The sequence below is a fragment of the Aulostomus chinensis genome, chromosome 7 (assembly GCF_037954235.1).
Source record: "Aulostomus chinensis isolate RoL2024-O1b breed Wild chromosome 7, RoL_Achi_v1.0, whole genome shotgun sequence".
Taxonomy (NCBI): domain Eukaryota; kingdom Metazoa; phylum Chordata; class Actinopteri; order Syngnathiformes; family Aulostomidae; genus Aulostomus; species Aulostomus chinensis.
The window spans coordinates 2,649,487-2,668,829 of NC_141326.1; the positions used below are offsets into that span (position 1 = coordinate 2,649,487).

General features: G+C 44.7%; 1 protein-coding gene across 4 annotated transcripts in view; it reads left to right on the forward strand.

The window, feature by feature from the left end:
- LOC147258195 (UPF0606 protein KIAA1549) overlaps nt 1-19,343 on the forward strand; it is a 42,097-nt gene that overhangs the window by 12,026 nt on the left and 10,728 nt on the right. For all 4 annotated transcript variants that reach the window (XM_086208144.1, XM_086208143.1, XM_086208145.1 and 1 more), the window contains exons 3-12: nt 3,831-6,011; nt 6,135-6,223; nt 6,605-6,764; nt 6,852-6,982; nt 8,264-8,456; nt 8,545-8,604; nt 8,944-9,089; nt 14,041-14,218; nt 15,083-15,267; nt 18,601-18,836. In XM_086208144.1, coding sequence (XP_086064270.1) covers nt 3,831-6,011; nt 6,135-6,223; nt 6,605-6,764; nt 6,852-6,982; nt 8,264-8,456; nt 8,545-8,604; nt 8,944-9,089; nt 14,041-14,218; nt 15,083-15,267; nt 18,601-18,836 — 3,559 coding nt within the window. The remainder of the gene's footprint in view (nt 1-3,830; nt 6,012-6,134; nt 6,224-6,604; nt 6,765-6,851; nt 6,983-8,263; nt 8,457-8,544; nt 8,605-8,943; nt 9,090-14,040; nt 14,219-15,082; nt 15,268-18,600; nt 18,837-19,343) is intronic.

A 19,343-nucleotide genomic window follows, 5' to 3' on the forward strand; every position in this document is an offset into this window, starting at 1 on the left:
TACAGATCAGACTGTTAAAGTGACGTCTTTGGCCCAAAAACAGTGACTCCAGTTACATTTTTATTCAATGTGTGAGGCTTTTGACCATACAGTCCACCCTGGGATTGTATTGGAATGTAAAATTTTTGGTGATGCTGATTTGCGCATTTGTTTTGCAGCTGGTTACCGGCTTATAGGTAACCACAACATTTTAACTAACGAGTGAACTGGACCCTTTTAAGATCAAATAAGAGGGGTCCAAGATTCGACCTTTGTGGAACTCCTCACATTGTTAGGAGATGCTCTGATGTACAGTTACTCATTGATGCAAAGTACTCTGTCTTGATTGAAGGACTTGAACTCGTTCAGGGCCATGTTAAAGAGGCCAAACCAGTGGCCAGGTCTCTTTTTTGATATATTGTGATCAATCGCATCAGATGCACCAGTAAGACCCATTAAGAAAAGGTCAGATAGAACCTGTGCTGTATTAATACCATTCAGAATTTGAATCCAAGTGGATGTATGTGCCAGAAACATCCCCTGACAAGGCATCCCTGAAATATTAGGTTAATAGCAGGACAGATGAGAGAACAACCCAAAAATATACTTCCTGACATGCTTGAAGGCAAGATGCTGGAGGTGCATTCACGGCCAAGATACCAAAGTTATAATTTGGAAAAAAAAAAGAATGTTAAAATATAGAGAAAATTATAAAGCTAGCATCAAGCAACTCCCTGGTGCTGCCAAACAGATGATGTGTTGTCATGGCTACTGAAATGAGGACTCTGGTAACAACAGAGTTCCTCAATTCCAGGATGAAAAACAGCTGACGGACTGGGAGGATGAGGCTCAGCAGGGAGAAGACTGGCTGTATTGGGGACTCTTATTTGCATGAGCTTCACGTTTGACATTTATGCTTTCAAGACGTGATATTTAACGTGGTCTCTCAGGATGGGTCTCAGTGCTTTGTTTCACAGGTAAGTTCCACAATGTGTGACTAGTGGAGCGTGACACACTCACGTTTCAGGGGACAGGTGGCAGCTCTGCTTACTCCTCAAGACCTTTGTCAGTGTTTGGCTACTGTAATGTCAGCCTGGATTCTGGCCTGACTCGCTTGCTGTCTGTCGTGCTGAGTTCAGCCCATCATCACTGTCAAGAATTAAGACAACTGCTGCTCGTTTTAAAATAACCAGGTAGGCTTTTATGTATTAAATTACAACATTTTCAGATTCAAAAATCATAGAACACCTCCTGGATTAAGCCACAAAAATATGTCAGAATACTGTTCTTTATTTGGAAACAGTGCAAGGATGGGGGCATGCACGTGTTCCATCTATTTTCCTTGTCATCATCATTCTCACCATTGTCTCCTTAGTCCATTAAGCAGTATTATCATAAATCACCACCCAGTAATAGTCTCTGTCTCTATTAGCTGGATATTGTGCCATCCGTTCACGCGTGTTTAATTGTCCTCGATGTTGCAACAAATGAGATTGTTTGTCACTGCAGGGGAGTGCTGAAATGTGGTGACGTTTTGGGGTCGTGTGCCACAGCGTGGCCTCAAACATTAGGATGCTCCTCAGACAAACATGGTGGGCTTCAAAGCTTGGCCATGACGTCTTTGTTCTTTTATGGATCCTTTACATGTAAAAATGTGTCGTTGTTTACTGCTGATCTAAAGTTCAGTGCAGAGTTTTGTGAATAGAGGCTGAGGCTTTCACATCTGGCCAGCGGTGCGCTTCACTTGGCACAGCTGACGAGGACATGTGTGGCAGGAGAATGCTCAGTACAGACTAGCATTCAGAGAGCACAGTGACTCAATTAAGCTTGTGTATCCAGTGTAGACTATAATTAAGTTTTCTCTCGGGCCAAGCCAAAGTCTGGTTGTATGAAGCAATGCAGTAAATTGTACATTCAACATAAGAAGTACGTTCTTTGTTGATGCTTTTTATAAGTCATCTATTATGCGCTCTAAGTGGTTAAAAATAGTGCTCTCCCTAAGCTGATTCTATTTCCAAGGGTGTATGATCATGTAGAACTACAAAGAGAACTAATGTCACCTTTAAAGCCGTCCTTGGTTCACGACCCACTTTCGCGGGCAAAACCAAGACATGTGGCCTGCATTGATCTAATTTTAGTGTTATTTTATATTTTCCCCTTGGCGTGGTTTGTTTAGGCTTGTAAGTTATCTGAATGGTGCTCATGAACCTTGTTGACGGCTCACTTTGACCCGGGAGATAGCATTTGCTTTAATGGGAACAGTAACGCGCACCTCAACTCAGCTCCTTTTTCTTTGTCCTGTTTACTTGACATTCACGTTGGTAGAAACAACCAGTGGAGCCATAAAACACTGAGGCTAAGAATGTTTTTAATGGAAAATTTGTTACTGCATTCAACTAAATAGAAGAGGCAATCCCTCATGGAACTGGCAGAACATGTATTACTTTGAGTTTTTCCTCCAACTAAGAGGCTATGTTTTTTGATGCGTTTTGTTTGTAAGCAAAGATTTTATGAGAAATTGTGGAAAGGTGTAGCATGGGCCAAGGAGGAACTTCAAAATCGACCATTTTCCATTTTGGCTTGAGTCTGTCGTAGTCTCCTTTTATTTTAGGAGTCATTCTGCGCTTATCCCTTGAGCCCTCTGTAGCCTTTCCCCAGCATGTTAGCGTAATCAATGCGCAGATTAAATCATGCATGATGTGCTATGTTATGCAATATATAAAAGCCTTTTACCACTCAAATTATATTGGAAATGTATTGCATAAGCCACATTTGCCATTCCTACATTTTGGCTGATGTCATGTCAGCATTAAGGATTTTAATGTTGTGTGTAAGAGGCAGACATGCTTCCAGATGAGCTGAAAATTGCACCATCCATCACTCCATGGTCAGGTATCATAAAAAATTATAGAGAGATGTTTTCTCTAGAGTGCATCTGTAAAAAGCCCATGCCACTGTGGTGCTGAGCCAGAATGACTACTCATTCATTTTGGAACATATGGTCAGTGAATGCACGCCAGCAAATTCCCGAAGGTCAAAACTGGAAGTGAGGAAAGTGTCTTTGTCAGCTTCTCTCTTGATTTTACAGTGAAGCTTACCATGGTCTTTTTGCACGTCAGTGTGTTTTGTGTTTTTTCAAGATCAATGGTTCTATTTTGTAGCTACGTAAGCCTACAGGTAATTCGTGAGACCCGTGGTCAGGTTTGATTCTCCCTGTAAGGAGTTGACCAGCTTGAATGGACCAAAGGCTGTAATCAGAAAACTGGCTTTATATGCAGATGCATATGAAATATAAATTCAACTTAACTGCAGTGTTGAGTAAAATAAAGCATGATTTCAGACGGTAGAAGCCCGTTTTTGTCACAAAATGTTTTGACTGTGGCAGTAACTAAAAGAGTAGAAGAAGAGCCGTCTGAAAGTCGGAGCTAGGCCTTGCATAATTGTGGAATTGTTCTAATGTAGGACACCGACATGGTAACGTGCTCTCTGGAGATGAAGGCACAGTTTGGAAATATCTATGAAGATGACGGTGGTGGAAACAGCTGGTCAGTCACATGAGTTAAACTTGCTACACAAGAGCTTACTCAAGTTTCAATTTCCTGTTTTGAATATTTATGTTTCTTTGAACAAGGAAAACCTTTTTGATAAACTGTAGTTGAGGCTGAGGGTTGTTTTTTTCCCCCAAGTTTTGCCGTTTCCATCGACCTTTGCCAGTGCCGGACATCAAAACATGTTGTGTAAGGAAACAGTCTAGCCTTTTATCCTTATACTTTCTGTTTACTTTTTAAAGGCGTCAGTGGCTCTTCCTTAATTCAACACTGAACTGAATCATTATTTTTGTTCCTCTGTAGATGAGTCCCTTTTGAGCTCCACACACGACTCCAAGGGATTTCCTGGAGATGATATAATGTCAACAGGGTCGTCGCCATCAGCCTTAACAGCCTCACATTCTACTGCCTTTGAGAGCCGAGACACACCTGGTGGCCTGCCGTCCCTTCCTCAGCCCAACCATGAAGCGAGGACTGCTGACAGCATGCTTTTCCAGTGGGGACATGTTCTCTCTGAAAACTACAAATCCTCCTCACAAAGTGACCTCGTTGCGGAAGAACCACAGCCTCTTTCCACTCCATCATTAAGTCCCTCCAAACCTGTATCGGGATCTTTTCCATCATTTGAGGCACCAGCTAAACTATCCACGGACTGGAAGCTGGCCAGGGAGGATTCTGCCAAGCAATATTCCTTTCCCTTGCAAACCCCTACAAGTTCTCAGCTGCAGCCTCAGTCAAATATATCTACAACACCAATAAGCTCCCCTGCTTTTACACCACAGCTCAGCCTTACTTCTGAGCACAAAGCTGTGGATGATCTTGACACTGCGTCACAGCAAGCAATACCTGGTCAGCTACTCGAGCCCCCCAAACGAGATCTTGCAGACTTTCTTTCAGATGACTCTCACATTTTAGATCATGTCTCACTTGATCCTGAGCTGCCTCTAAATGCTCCAAGTGAAAACCAGGATGGGGACCAACTGAGTCCTAGCAGTGGCCCCAAGATGGAGAACAAATCAGTGCATTACATAAACATGCTCCCCAACCCAGAAGAGATTCTAGCCCCCAGCTACCATGTGCCTTTCATTGGCCCCCACCCTACATCACCTTCATCTGCACCCACTGAGGTCCCTCCAGAGGACTACTACCCCACCAACACCATGGAGCTGGACTGGGGTTCTGGGGATTACATGGAGACAATGTCTTTCTTGAGTCCAGAGGGAGACGACTATTCTCTGGCCACCAAGGTGCCCACTGACACATATGATCTGGAGGACTACGCCGAAAAATATGACACGTCCTTCCCCTCCAGGGTGGGCAAATCCCTGTCATCCTGGCATCCGTTTCATATCGCACCATCTCCCAGTGTCATGGCAGCTTACAGCACCATGATTCCACTGACCATCCACCCCTCCTCTCTGTCCTCTGTTCAGTCCACAATTCAGTATCCAAGGGAACCCACTCCCACATTTCACAGTGATAGAGAGGAAATGTCAGACATAGATTGGTCTGATACGTTCAGCATCCAACCGACAGACATCCTTCTTCCTGACATGAACAGCTTGGAGTATTACACCACTCGGCTGACTAAGGAGGATTCTGTGGAGAGTGGAGCTGAACAAAGAGGGAACGTTACCGTGGTGTCCATTGCTACTACAGACATCACACACTCCAGCAGCACCGCCAGCAATAAGACTGAGGATGAGTCATCCAGTGATTTGTCGGGCTTCGAACCTCACAACGAAACGACGACAATGAAAACAGCAGAGAGTCCTGGGCTGGTCTCTGAGCCCTTTCTGCATCCCTACACAGTCACACCCCCCCTACCTCATCCCTTTTCTTCCATTTGGGGGGGTCAGATGTCCCCCACGGATTGGCCTGCATCTACTCATGCTGTTGCCCTGGGCAACACCTCATTAACAGCAGCTATACTACCCAGTGTTACAGCGTTATTGCCAGATGAAGTCATGCCTTCCCTGTCTCTGACAGATATTCATTGGTTTGTTACCGAGTCGGTCCCTCTAACAACTGTACACTCTACTCCTGTCTTAACTGCAACAACGTCCTCCTCCTTGTTTCCTACTGAGGGTCCTGTCAACGCGACCGCTGGTCCAACACAAGTGTCTCACCAGGACACCTCCAGTACAACTACACAAGCTCTCAATAACACTGTGGACCTTGTAGCCAATGGCACTCTGGTCCCCCCAGTCATGGTGGGTGATGAAGGGGTGACTGAAGCTGAAACTGACATCCCCGCCACAATGACCTTGATCCCAGCTAGCAGTCCAACTAATGCAGACTCTGCTGCACCCGCAACTACAACTGCCACCACGACTTCTCATCAAGCAGCAACTGGAGCTCCTGCCTCCTCCAAAGCTTCCACAAGTGTCGTCTCTACCACCAGTGGTAAGACCCCGACTGTAACGCCGACCCCACGACAGTACCTCTGCAACCTCGACAAGCCTGACTATTTAGTAAAAATTGGTGAGTTAGATGTGTAATTGCTTTGATGTGAAGGTGTATAAAAATTGAGAATTAAAACTGTAATTTAAAGTTGAACTACAGCATGAGATTATAATCTTTGTGTGTTCATGCTTTCTCTTGTAGGTTTTCCCTCGGGGGCCACTGTTGGATATGCCAAATCTCAAATCAGGGACATCCTGAAAGGAGAATTCAACAAATCTGTTGAGCTGCAAGTAAGAGAATTTAAGTTGGGGGGGTGAGGTATTGAATGAAGAGAGTAGCAGGCAAGGTGTTGGCCTTGTTTAGAGCACCAGAGATTAAAGACATGAAAGACAGTGTAAGAGTATGAACTCATTTCAAGGTTTAGTTATATTACCGTAGATTAGAAAATAGTAATATGTTGGACAGTTTTTGCTGACTGTCCTGTCCTGACTGGTGTGTGGGACTGTGTGTGTTCATGTTTATTATATTACATTGTGTTTATGTTAACACAGCACGTCTTTTTATTTGTCATCTGCGATTCTGTACTGATCAAAATAATCGAACACAAAAGTGAGGTTAAGACTTTAGTGAGCGATTTGTCTGTGTCTTATTATTCTGATTTGTCCATGAAGGTTTTGGACCCCCCACCAAAGTTCATGTTTCGGGTGGTGTCTGGCCCAGTCGTGTACACGGCCATATCTGTCATCAATGCCCTGCGAAGGTCTGGACGTCGCTTCCTGTCCCTGTCTCCTGAGTGGGACACACCTGACAATAAGTACCAAGTTCACACAGGTAAATTTCCTTCTCCTAAATTAAAATATTGAAAGATTGCAAGATAATCTTTTGATTTAAAACTCTCCACGTCTGTCTTCTCTGCAGTGCTGCAGTTTGTTCCGGGTCACATTGACGTGCGGTTTTGCAACTTCAGTGAGAGCATCGAGAGAGGTCTGACCTTGGCCTTTGCCGAAGTGCGTCGGCGCTCCAAGGACTCGACCAACTTCACGGTTCATGTGAGTGGACAGAAGTCAGAAGTCTTTTCATTAGTGTGAGCATCTCTGAGGCTGAAGCGTTAGTTAGAACCTAGATCTACCCAACCTATCATATGCTTGTGTGAAAAGGGGCGATGTCTTAAAGAAAAATCGTGGTTAAGTTCAGCTGTTTGCACTCAAGCTGAACAGCTGAACCTGCTGCTGATTTACTAACAGCTGAACCCAAACTGCTTCCACTGGTTGACTGGGATATTTCTCCTCAAAGAAAAGCTGCTGTGTCAAATCACGAAAGAGCAGTTGCTGAAATTATGAAAGAGGAAGCTGGTTGTTAAAATCCCTGCTTGCTGTGACCAGTTGGTTTCCCAGACATACATTAATGTATGCTTGATCTGAAGTAGTTATTTGATGCAGTTTGCTGTAGCTGCCTAGTCACAATGGCAGCCTAGATGTCGTTCTCCAGTCCTTATTGTGGGATTTTATCTGATCAGATGCCCAGAGATTCTCAAGGGCACAGCAGGGGTCTGTAGGTCCTTCAAAAGTCGACAATAATTGCAATCTGGGCAATCGGACCGTGAAGTTAACTTTTATAAAGTTGCATGAACTCCAGTCTCGCATTTGAAATTTGTTTTTGGAAACTTTGTCTTGATCTTGCTGTAAGAAACTACAAAACAAAACCAACAAGGAGCCAATAACCACTAATGCCCGAACTGTGTTGCCCAGTCCGAATGAATCAGCGCGCACCCAGCTGCTGTGTTGTGATGTGGTTTGCGTGTGTGGGCTAACGTGGCGTCTCCTCTAAGCTACTCTTGTCCAAGCGTCCTCTGGATATCTGAGTACCTCGCCCTGTCTCTCAGCATCGTCCTCACTAGGACGTATCTGGTACACAGCAGCTACAGACTGTGACCCCACGTTAGTTCTTCACTCTTCCTGGTCACCAAGATTCTCTCACGCAGATACTTACTCCTGAAGGAGTCCATGTGCTCGCTGTTGAGGATTAAAGAAACTTGCTGTTTGTAGACGAAACGGCTTATTTGGATATGTGGTTTTTGTCATTCCTCTCCAGCGATGCATGTATGTATTATAATCTTTATCTGGCACAAGTATAAAGATCAAATCAAGAATATGTAGCAGCATGGAAACAAAATAACAAGTTATGCCCTGGGCTTATGTGTTCTTCTTTGCAATCATTGCTTTTCAGATTGGGACCTTAATTGACAAGCTCTCCCAGAGAGTAAATCAACAGCAGAGAGGAAAATGCTTACGAGCTCTGAAACAGTACATCTCTGTCTAATTGTGTTTTAGATTGTAAACATCACCATGGCTGCTCCTAAAAACCAGGAGCAACGGCTAGTGAGGCAACCAGTGGACATCACCTTCACTGTACGCACTTCCAGGGGGTATCTGATGGGGTCGGAGGTCAGCAATGCCCTGATGAAGCTCACCATGGTGGAATTCAGTTACTACATGGGATTCCCTGTCCTGCAGATCGCTGAACGTGAGTCCTGTAGCCTTGTCTCATTCTGTTTTAGCCATTTCCATCTCCCTGTATCCCACAGTGACCCACCTGTCTTTTTTTCTAACAGCTTTCCATTATCCAAAGTTGAACACCAGCCAGTTTCTTCGCTCCTCCTGGGTGAGAACAGGTAGGACGGTGTCCCTCGTTTGACAAATGAAACATCGCACCATTAGTGAGGATGATGTATATCCTAGGGGCAGCGTGGCTCAGAGGTAGAGCGGCCGTCTAGCAACCGAAGGGTCACTGGTTTGATCCCCACTTCCCCCAGTGACCATATCCAACTGTCCTTGAGCAAGACACTGACCCCCTAATTGCTCCTGATGGCCCTGCGACAGACTGGTGACCCATCCAGGGTGAACCCCGCCTCTCACCCAATGTCAGCTGGGATAGGCTCCACCCCCCACGACCCTTAACAGATAAGCAGTTGGATGGATGAAGATCTTCGTTCTGTTGTCTGTGTTCCCAGTGCTCCTTGGTGTGCCGGACAATGAAGTGAGTGAGAGGACCTTCCAAGCCAACATGGAGCGCAGGGTGGCCATGTTGCTGGGGGAGGCCATGGGATTAGTCAGACGAGTGAAGAGAGCCACCACTGTTGGCAACAGCAGTGTTCAGGTACTCACTGACACATGAGCTTCAGGTGATGATGTGAACTGATCAATGAACAAAGCTTTGCGAGAAACTTTGTTTGCCACAGAGTTTTTTCACCGTGTGTAGAGTACAGGATGTGCAGTACAGCATGAGACCACGAATGATCTGAAAATCTGGTTTTCCTCAAATGGTTGTCGTCTTTTCTACAAACATGGAATGTTTTCAGATGAACCACAGCAGAGGAATTATTGAAAACTGAGAGAGACAGGTGCCAAGACAAAAAATGCATGTATGAGCAGAGAGGAAGAGTCTGCACACTGCTTTGGATTATAATCTAATTAAATGATGGGATTGTGTGATTTTACAACACAATTTTCAGCTGAAATGTCTAAATCTCTTATCTCTCTTATCCAAACAGTGTGCAGACTCTTTCTGATCATCTCATAAAGGTATAAAAAGAATTCACCTTCATTCAAAAGTCAAGGTTTCTCACCTTGTGAGCAGAATTGTGTGTAGTTGTTATTTTCACTTGCTACAAGAAAAAGCACAGGTGGAATTAACAAGGATGATGGCTGCGTTCAGTGTAGCTGAGCTCCGTTTCCAAACATGCTTGATAAAGAACAGTAGGTCTGCCGTGACTAGGGCCCACCAGGCCTGAGCAGTGGACTGATGGGTTGTGGCTCATGATTGACAAACAAGAGCTGACCTCACCTGTCAGTCAGACTCAGACTCTTTTATAATCAACAATTGTCTTCATTCTCATCTTTTTCTCTTTCTCTCTGTTGAGGTTTAGCCAAACAAAAGTAATGTAGCAGTAATTGTTGGTGCGTCCCTGGTAGCGTGCTCCACTCTCAGGTACGTGACGGGCTGTGAGGAGCCAGGCAGGGAGCGAGCTTGTGGTTGTAACCCCACTGAACATGTTTGTCATGTGTTGTCATGGTTGTTGGCATCTGATTGGATTAAACTAAAGCAGCTGCTGATGATGTGGCTGTTCCTCATACATTTATCGCTTTATTTGTTACCAGTAGAAATACCAGTTGAATTTGTCCTAGACTGCACAGCAAAACTTTAAGGAGTGGCAGCTCAGTCAATGGATGTCTCGCTTCATCTTGAGAAGGCGTCCTTCCTCACACCGTGGTTACTCTCTGATGCAAGCGCTCTCTAACTACCTAGCTGAGTACTGAGGGCTCATTATGTGAGCTTTGCGGTGTTTGTAACCACTGAAAGCCTTACTGCTTTACTAATCAGGCTCTAGCTTTTGTGGCTTTGCTCCGCACCTGCTCAGCTCATCTCTGAGGGGACAGATAGGGCTGTGTCACCATGGCAACAGCATCCTATTCAGCCAGGGGGTAAGCCAAAGACCTCAACCTCACAAGTTCTTGCTGTCTCTTTCTCCTCTCCCTCATTTCTCTAGTCCTGTTACTTGATGGCTCCTGCAAGTCACAGAGCTGCAAAGAGCCGATCAATTATTCATTGTTTCTCTGTGTGTGTCTGTGTCGGGTTGTTGGCATGATTACGACTTTCTCTCTGCTTTGGAGAGGGTAGACATTATGAGAGAGATCCGGAAACAGGGGAGGGTGAAAGATTCAGGGGAACAGAGAGTCCAAAACACAAAGGGGATGTTCTAAAAGTCAAGATGCATATTTGATCCGACCTCATGAAGCCTTGAGTGCATGTGTTGAGCTTTAAACAGCCAGGCTGTCATAGTCTGACCTTTCGGCCTCCTGCATTGTTGTCTCCATGAAACCCACAAAGCCAGAGGTCCGTCTTAGTGGTGAAGCTCTTGTTTCTGCCTCTGTGCTATGATTAGCGCTCTAATTTTAGGCCAAGCCATCTTTTCTAACTTCTTTTACAGTCACGGATATGAATATCTTTTTTTCATCCCCAGATCATTATGAGCTTGTGTTCCTTCCAGCGATGATAGGATCCTGTCATCGACGAAGCCTAGTTTGGATATTATTTGTTACGTCTCTAAGACGCTCATCTTTGAGTGTTTCTTGGAAATAATGAGAATGAGGAGACTCAGACTGCACCCCAGAACAATCCTGTGTCTGACACACACACATTGACACATTTAGACGTGTTTCAAGTAGATGTCCCAGACCACCATGACAGAATCAACTGTGAGAATACCTTATGAGTCTGCCTAGACAGATGAAAGCGGAGGTTGAATTGGGGTCGTGCTGTAACACTCACAATCACACTGCTATCTTTCCACTCTAATAACTGTGCATGGACAGGCTGATCCTGGACCAGGGAGCCTGCGCAGCCCTAGTCTGTGTTATCCCAGGCATGACCAGCACTTTGCTTTATCCAGCCATTCAGACTGCAGCAGACATTGCTGTGCCTGAGGGCGACCAGAGGGGAAGCTGCGCATGCACGCGCGCGCGCACACACACACACACACACACACACACACACACACACACACACACACACACACACACACACACAGTAAGACATTAGACATCATAGAGAAATTTTAAAGGATTATGTCTATAATAGGAATACAGAAATCTTCCTGGCATGTCGAATGTTTTTCAAGTGTGTGTGCTGGTGTGTGTGCACTTACGAAACAGTAGAAACATTTCATGTAAAAGAAGTTTCAGAACAGCCATTTTTTCTGTTTCAAAACCATACATCCGTTTTTGTACAGTCTTAACGTGTGTTGGAGGAGATGAAGAGGACTCTGAGCGATCAGGGGTTGAATCACTGAATCTGTCGTTTAGGGCTGCGCAATTAATTTAAACCATAACACTACAATTTTCAATTGCAGGAAGGGCTGAAATGTGTCAAATGCTAATTGTGCGTCAGAATACTGTTTTAAATCAAATATTATGGTGCTGCAGAGACTTTGGGTTTCAGTAATTAGAGTGAGAGAAGGAGAGTCTCAGTGATATTATTGAGGAATCCCATTTGTTGCTTCAAAGTCTCTACACAAGAATTTGGAACTTCAGAATGATATTGTCTGTTCGCTGACATGATCCTCTGTTCCGGCTGAGGAGTGCCGTTGTCCTGGTGATGATGGGTTGACATTGACACTCCCTGTCATCTTTGTCATCCGTAGGTGTTGTGACATCGTGGCATTGGTGGATGTGGGATCAGCTTCACTGCTGTTCACCATATTTAGCAGAAATGTCTTCCATCTTTCAATCCTAATCTTAATCCACTTTGGCTTTATGAAGTTTGAGTGCCACAATGTCAAATCTGTGCTTCCTGACAACTTTTATGAGGAGCAGAGCTTTTAGAAGACAGTAGAGTGCTTGTTCGGTTTGAGTGAGGGATGAGGATGGTTCAAAGAGAGAGCGGTGCAGGAGGACAGGAACAGGACAACGTAACATCAATGGCCCTTTGCTGATGCCAGAAACGAAGCGTATTCGCATGGTATTGAGACACAAGGATACAAAAGCTGAATCGATCTATCTAAGATTGAGCTTTTCTCTGATACAGATGTCTGATGGTAGTTGTCTCGCCATCTGAGACCCTTTACACCCCTAGATTTACCGCTACATTTGAAGAAGGGCCAAATAGTTGGTGCCTGAATTTAAGTTTACGTGGTCACAAAAACTCCAGAATGTTACAAGGTTTCATAGAAAATGAAGCACTGCACCGTCTATTAAAAAGCCATTTCCATTACTGAAATCATGACACTTCCCTCATTAGGACCTTCATCAATTATTCCTTTTCTAATGTTGGGAGTGCAGTGCCTCTTCCTACACGAATCCTACCATCATTTTTTGAAGTGCTGCCTTTCCTCTTGCTTGCTAGCACCTTTTATTAGCTACGTATGTTACAGGGGGAAACATCCACTGGTTGGAGTCTCATGGTAAGAATGATTCAACCAAAATAATGAAGACGATTGCTCCCATTCTGAGGAGGGTAATAACTTCTGTCCTCTCTTGACCTGTTTTTAGGGCCTGAGCCTGAAGTACCTTCAGGCTCAGGCCCTATTATGTTTTTTGTTGTTGTTTTTTTACTGTTTTGAAAAATGATGACTGCTCTGTTTAAAGAGAAGTGGACATTATGATGCAGTTCTTGCGTGTGTTTATCTCTCTGTAAAGTAGTCGTATATCTGAGTCCTCTATTTTTTTCTTAATCAAGGATGCTCATTAGCCAACACACAGGTGACAGGCTCATCCTCCTGGTCCTTATATAACACTCACGTTGCAATAATGCAAAAGAAATTGCAATTTTTAAAATAAGATTTGAAAAGCAATTCATAACAAGAATTTCTACCACTGTTCCAACATACATCCCCAAACACACGGTGGACAGAGCTCTTTCACTTGTCCGTAAAAGGGATTTTTTTTTTTCAGCCCCAAAATGTGTATTTTGCCTTTCAAGTGCTCACAAATAACTGTCTTGAGCTCTCTGAGGTGTTTTTTTTCTGTCCGGCATTACTTCTTAGTGACTCCAGAGCGTAGACAGAGCCATTCACGTATATTTAGCTGAAGTTAATGATGATTTATGGCTAAAAGTGCCCAAACTATCCAAAAACATCAGTTTTCAAACGCTCAAGCAGGTCATCTGCTATCATCCATACCTTCTTTATCCAGCTGTATGTGCAGTACTCCACAAAAACTTTGACTTTAGCTAAAACAAACCATAGTGCGTCCGGTTCCACACGACCGTGAACAAGTGTGGGGCTGGCCGCTTATTTAGCTTCGAGCTAAATGTACGTGCCTGGCTCGTTCTCTGCTCTGAAGTCACAATGAAGTGATGCAGGAGGAAAACAACAACTTTTTCGAGCTCAAGACACCCTTTTGAGTACTTGAGAAGGCAAAGAACAATTTTTGGTTGAAGTATCATTTTTAAAAAATGCTCATATCTCAGTATGCTTATTAAAGACCTCAGGACAACAGAATCAAAATGAACTAAAGCTGGTATCATTGCAAAGGTGTGGCCCTCTAATGGGAAGTGTAATGGGAACAAGACTTCTGTCGTCCTGCTGACACTCTGCACCTCCTTCTCTCAGGTTGTAACCACCAGCCGGCTGGAGGGTGCTGACCATCCCATGGAAGTCGTGTTTTTCATGGAGGGCCCCAGCGGTCAGAGGATACCTGCAGTGGAAACAGCCAACCTGCTCAACAGCCTGGACGTCCAGAAAGCCGCCATTGTCTTGGGATATCGAGTCCAGGGCATTTTAGCTCAGCGTGAGTTCTTCCTGTAGCACAGCACTTTACTGACAGTCCAAGTGATGTCGTAAGCTTTTAGATGAGCCAACAGTAAAATTTAAGCTCTCATCGTTACATCCGAGTTGTCATAGCACAAGAGTGTACAGTTCTGATAGGGCTTTCATGCCACTGAAGCAAAGATTATTACCTGCACAGACAGCCAGGGAAAGACTTCCCTTGTGTTGTGTGAGTTACTTTTTCTTCTTGTTGCCGTTACGTTGATGTTTGACATGAGTGAAGGGCTGCTTTTGTAATGTCATTTCTCACTTCAAAGGAACTTACCAACATCTTCTTGAAGCAAACTGGTAGTGGATCAGATCAAGGGGCACCAAGAATGAAAAAGGGCATTACATTTGGAGGGAATTCTGTAACCATCAGACAGGAGCAGCTTTATTCCAAGCCTGACGTCTCCATGTGTTTCCTTTTATGTTTATAGTAACATTCACGCTTATTATTTCCCCTCGTACGTGCTAGTACCAAGAGTCTGTCTTCCTCATTAAGAATCTAAACAGGGAATGAAAGCCTAATGAAAGCCCCTGGAGGGAGGTCTGTCTCGGCACTGACTCTGTTGTCTTGCTGTACTTTCCCAGAGGATGAACTGAGTGTTAATTAAAACTAATGACAGTCTGTGTTGAAGATTACAGCTGTGAGAGTAGCGCGAGACATCCACTAGCTTAGCATCCATATGTTGTTTTTGAGTGGGCTTGAAGAGAAAGGGGATGCTTGAATTATGCAACCCCATAAAAAATGAGTCAGAACAAACGTGTTCCACGCTGAAATAAGGAATTCAAGTTAAACTTTCTCACCGCAAGGTCGTTTTTCTGTCTCAATCCCTTCCTGCAGCTGTAGAGAAGCTGCCGTCATCACCCTCTGACACTGAGAACACCAACATGTGGATCATCATTGGGGTGGTTATTCCCCTCTTGGTGGTCATTATCATCATCTCCATCCTCTACTGGAAGTTGTGTCGGACCGACAAGCTGGAGTTCCAGCCAGATGCCATGACCTCCATCCAGCAGAGACAGAAGGTAGAGTCAGACCTCACTGTACTTCAGCTACACATCAAAAACTCACCCTGCAGATATTTTTAAATGGATTCATTAATTCATAGATTGGCACCGCAGTTTCTGGTGTAAATAAACAATCAACCTCTTTTCTAGCAGTTTTAGAAATATGATGATTCTTTAAACCATTTTACATGGAGTGCAAGCTGGAGGTACGTTCAACACCGTCTTCATTCAACTATAACATTTACGCAGTTTGTTTTTTAAGCCTGAAGGGCACCTGTGACCATGCCTTCAGCAGCCATGTGCTTGTGTGCATTTACATTGTATAAATGAAAACTGACCCTCTGCACAAAGACATTAAAGACAGCTGAGGTGGGTAGCTAACTTATCATGGTCATAGATGTTCTGGAGGATAACACAGGAGCTGCTCTTCTCCCTCATTTCTTCTTTTAGATTAGACTGGTGAATATTTAATGATCCCAGCAAGGATGGGCTGTAGCTGCTCTCATGATCGAATGATCCCAGCCCTCAAGTTGCCACAAAGTAAAGGTCCACACCATGAGAGACAACCGTAACCTTACAGTATCTGTAACGGTATAACGATAAGAACATCCTCATGAGTCCTGGTTAACGCTCTGTGAGTAGCAGACGAAAGCACAGGCTCCAGCTGTGTCAGAGCCCTAAAACGGGTGTAGGAATTGTAGATAGTCGAGACTGGATCAGTCATGAAGAGTCACTTACTCATTGGAATCCTCTGCATCTCTCTTACCTCACCCCCTCTGTGCTGTAGCTCTGCTGCACAGATGTCCATCTTGAATCAATACACAATACACACATATCAATACACAGGCGATGAAACCCACTGATGAGTCTCTGAGTGACGTCATGAGCTGTGTTGAACACAAAGCCCTGATAGCTGTCGGTGTTGGCTCATAAAATCACTCTCCAAGTAATCACAGTAGAACTTGATAGATGGAACAAGATGTGCGTGCTGGGATGCGTAGGGGGCCTTCATGTTGTTTTGCTTAAAAATATGTTTTATTGAAACTCATAAGAATTGCGATGAGCACCCTTTGGCAGGCCTGCTGGGCTTGAGTTGGAGTCTGAGCATTATTCATCATTGTTTATTAATTTAAAGGAATCATATTATGCAACCTTCCCAGTTTTAAATTTTCATTTTGGTGGTGTTTGTACCATCATTAGCATGCATTTATAATCAAAAATATCTTAGCTAAAGCACTACAAGACATGATTCCTGCCACTTTTGCTCATTCTTTCAGAAACAGGCTGTTCAGGCTCCCGGCCCGCCCCCGAAAAGTCTGCTCTGTTGTGATTGGCCAGCTGCCTCAGCGACGTAGCGCCTCTCACCATAACCAGAATTTACTACTCAGGGCAGCCTGAAATGAAAACAGTCGTGTAGGTGGAGCATGCAAAAAGAAAGATGCACGGACATTTACAATGTCAATGAAGTCACTTGTGATGCGCGAAGTGGAATTGATTAAAATGTTCCACGAATTTGCCGTGAATCAAGATTAACTCCAATATTACACTGGTTTGACAGCCCTCCTTCCACCTGTCCATCTGTCTTTTTTTGTTGTTGTTGGGAGTTGCGCCATGGACCCACACTGGAGTGATGTCATTTATGTAATGTCCAGCAGTCGCACAATCATCTGTCAGTGAACACCACTCCTCTACTCTCATCAGTCTGCTACCTCACTGCAAGACGCAAGGACCCCTGTTCCCGAGGGATCCCCTCCAAGTAAAAGTGAGCTAGAGTTTAGTGAAGAAGAAGAAGAAGAATGGGAGTGTGAGGAGGAGGAGGAAGAGTATGAGGATCAAGAAGAAGAAGAAGAAGACAATGAGGTTAAAATCAGTGTGTGGTGGTTTTGTGGTGATCTACAGTAGAAGAGAAGTAGATGTGTGTGGGGAATAGTTGGTTCATGGGTAGTTCAGAGAGTAAACCTCAGTAGTTAGTCACGCTGGTGGGCTTCTGAAGGGATTTCTTGCCAGACAGTTTCGATAGTATTGTTCATCCCGACTAGCAGCATTTATCCTGTCCATCATTGCTTCTACTCAGAGACCAGTAGCTCCCCCAGCAAGAAAACCGAGCAGTGAGGAGGAGGAGGAGGAGGAGGAAGAAGAAGAGGGGGAGGAGGAAGAAGAGCAGGAAGGAGATGACAACAAGGAGAAACATCAAAAGTCTGTTTTTTTTCAACAAGAAAAGCAAAGTGGACAAGACAAGAAGGCAAAGCTAAGCAGGAAAGAGGAGGAAATGAAAGCATTTCCAAAAAGGAGGAGAGCCGAGGAGGAGGTATATGCTCGGGCAGCCGTAGTGAGGACGAGTGCGTGGTGCGTTCGTGGACATTAGGATCACGAGAAAGGCTGTTTTCACTGCACCTGTTTTGACACTACACAGGTATGATTAATAACATCAAGACCTGCTGCATGTCAAAATGGCTGCGGTGAAAAGAGCCGGTAATCAGACTAGTTCATAGATGCTGTATAAAGTATCTGTGTGGTGAAGTAGTCGATGTGCTTCTGAACAATCAAGTGAGAGAATCCTAATTCACTGGAAACCAGGCTGGAATTGGAGAGCAGGAAGGGCAGGTGGTGTTGCTAGCTCGCGAGCTGCGTGCTTCCTTTCACTCAGCACGAGCAACTGAATTGAACCAGATCAGTGCTCTTTTAGCTGCAGCTTTTGGAACCTCCCTTTCAATGTTGATATGCCGAGAGCAGATAACAGATAAATATACGCACTGTCTCAGCAGGCTCATACTGGCAAGCAGCATGCTGGATTAACAGTTTTACAGCAAAAGGCCTCTTCTAAGCCACACATTTCTGCATCAGTAAACTCGCTGAGTGTGACTATGAGAATTACCAGCGCCGTGTCCTGTCACTCTCTTGACAACACATTTCAGTGTCATAGGAACTGACTTCACGGAAGGCACAAGCGCACGCACCGAGATCTGGCATCTTATGTTTGAGCTCAGATAGTTTCAGTGCTTCCGTCACCATCAGCGTCTCCCTCCTCCCCTGGACATCCATTCCCCCTTTAGCCTGACTATGAACACAAACCTTGTCCGTCTATCCGTCTGAATGTCACTTCACTCATGCGTGACAGCTTTGGCTTCGGTGCCTGAGCCTTTGTCTCTCTTGTCGGGCTGCAGACGTATATTGTGATTGGACTGCTTGCCCTTTTCAGTGGTTGAAGCTGTGGAATAACATCCCAATGTGATGATGTCACACTGAAATACGATTCAACGTAAAGATGATGAAATCTGTTCCGGACCAGAGCCCTGATGTTATATCAGGAATATTTACCATATTCTTTCCTTCATGCTACCCCCTCCTCAGTTGCAGGCCCCCAGTGTGAAAGGCTTTGACTTTGCCAAGCTGCACCTCGGCCAGCAGAGCAAAGATGATGTCATGGTGATCCAGGAGCCGATCCCACCAGGGCCTGGACCGGGGCCCCTTCCCCTGTCTGTGAAAGATGGCTTCAGTCCATCTGAGAATGGAGAGATTCCCACTCCCATATCCAAAAACTCAGCCTCGTCCACGAAGGCGTCCCGCAGCAGTCGAAGACGAGGAAGGTCAGTGTACGTGGTCGTGTTAGGCTGAAGACGCCGCTTGGCCTGATGAGAGGAGAATGCTATGTTACAGCATGTTATGTCTGTTTCGGTTACAAGAGAGCAAAAGACAAGATGAAAATGTGTTGCCTTTATTAGCAGTTTTTCCTGTCTTTATCAACAACTACATGCACTGTTTTCTACCTGATAAGTGCAGACATTCAACATAGATCCTTCAGCCAGAGAAAAGGCTCTCAGCAGATCCTCTGATCAATATTTGATGCTGAGGACTGGGAGGGTTATTCCCAGGCTTTCACTCTCCGTCTATATGTTAGAAGAGAGTATGCGCACCATTAGGACCAGCTTCCATCTGACTTAGCGGCTAATAGACAATATATGTCACAAATACATTAGCACTTAGCTCTTAATGCATTTATTAACTCCTGCCATGAACGTAATCCAGGGCTGCGGTGGTGAATAGAATGGGGATGTACGTTGGTCGGTATCCAGGAGAAACTGACTATGAATGGG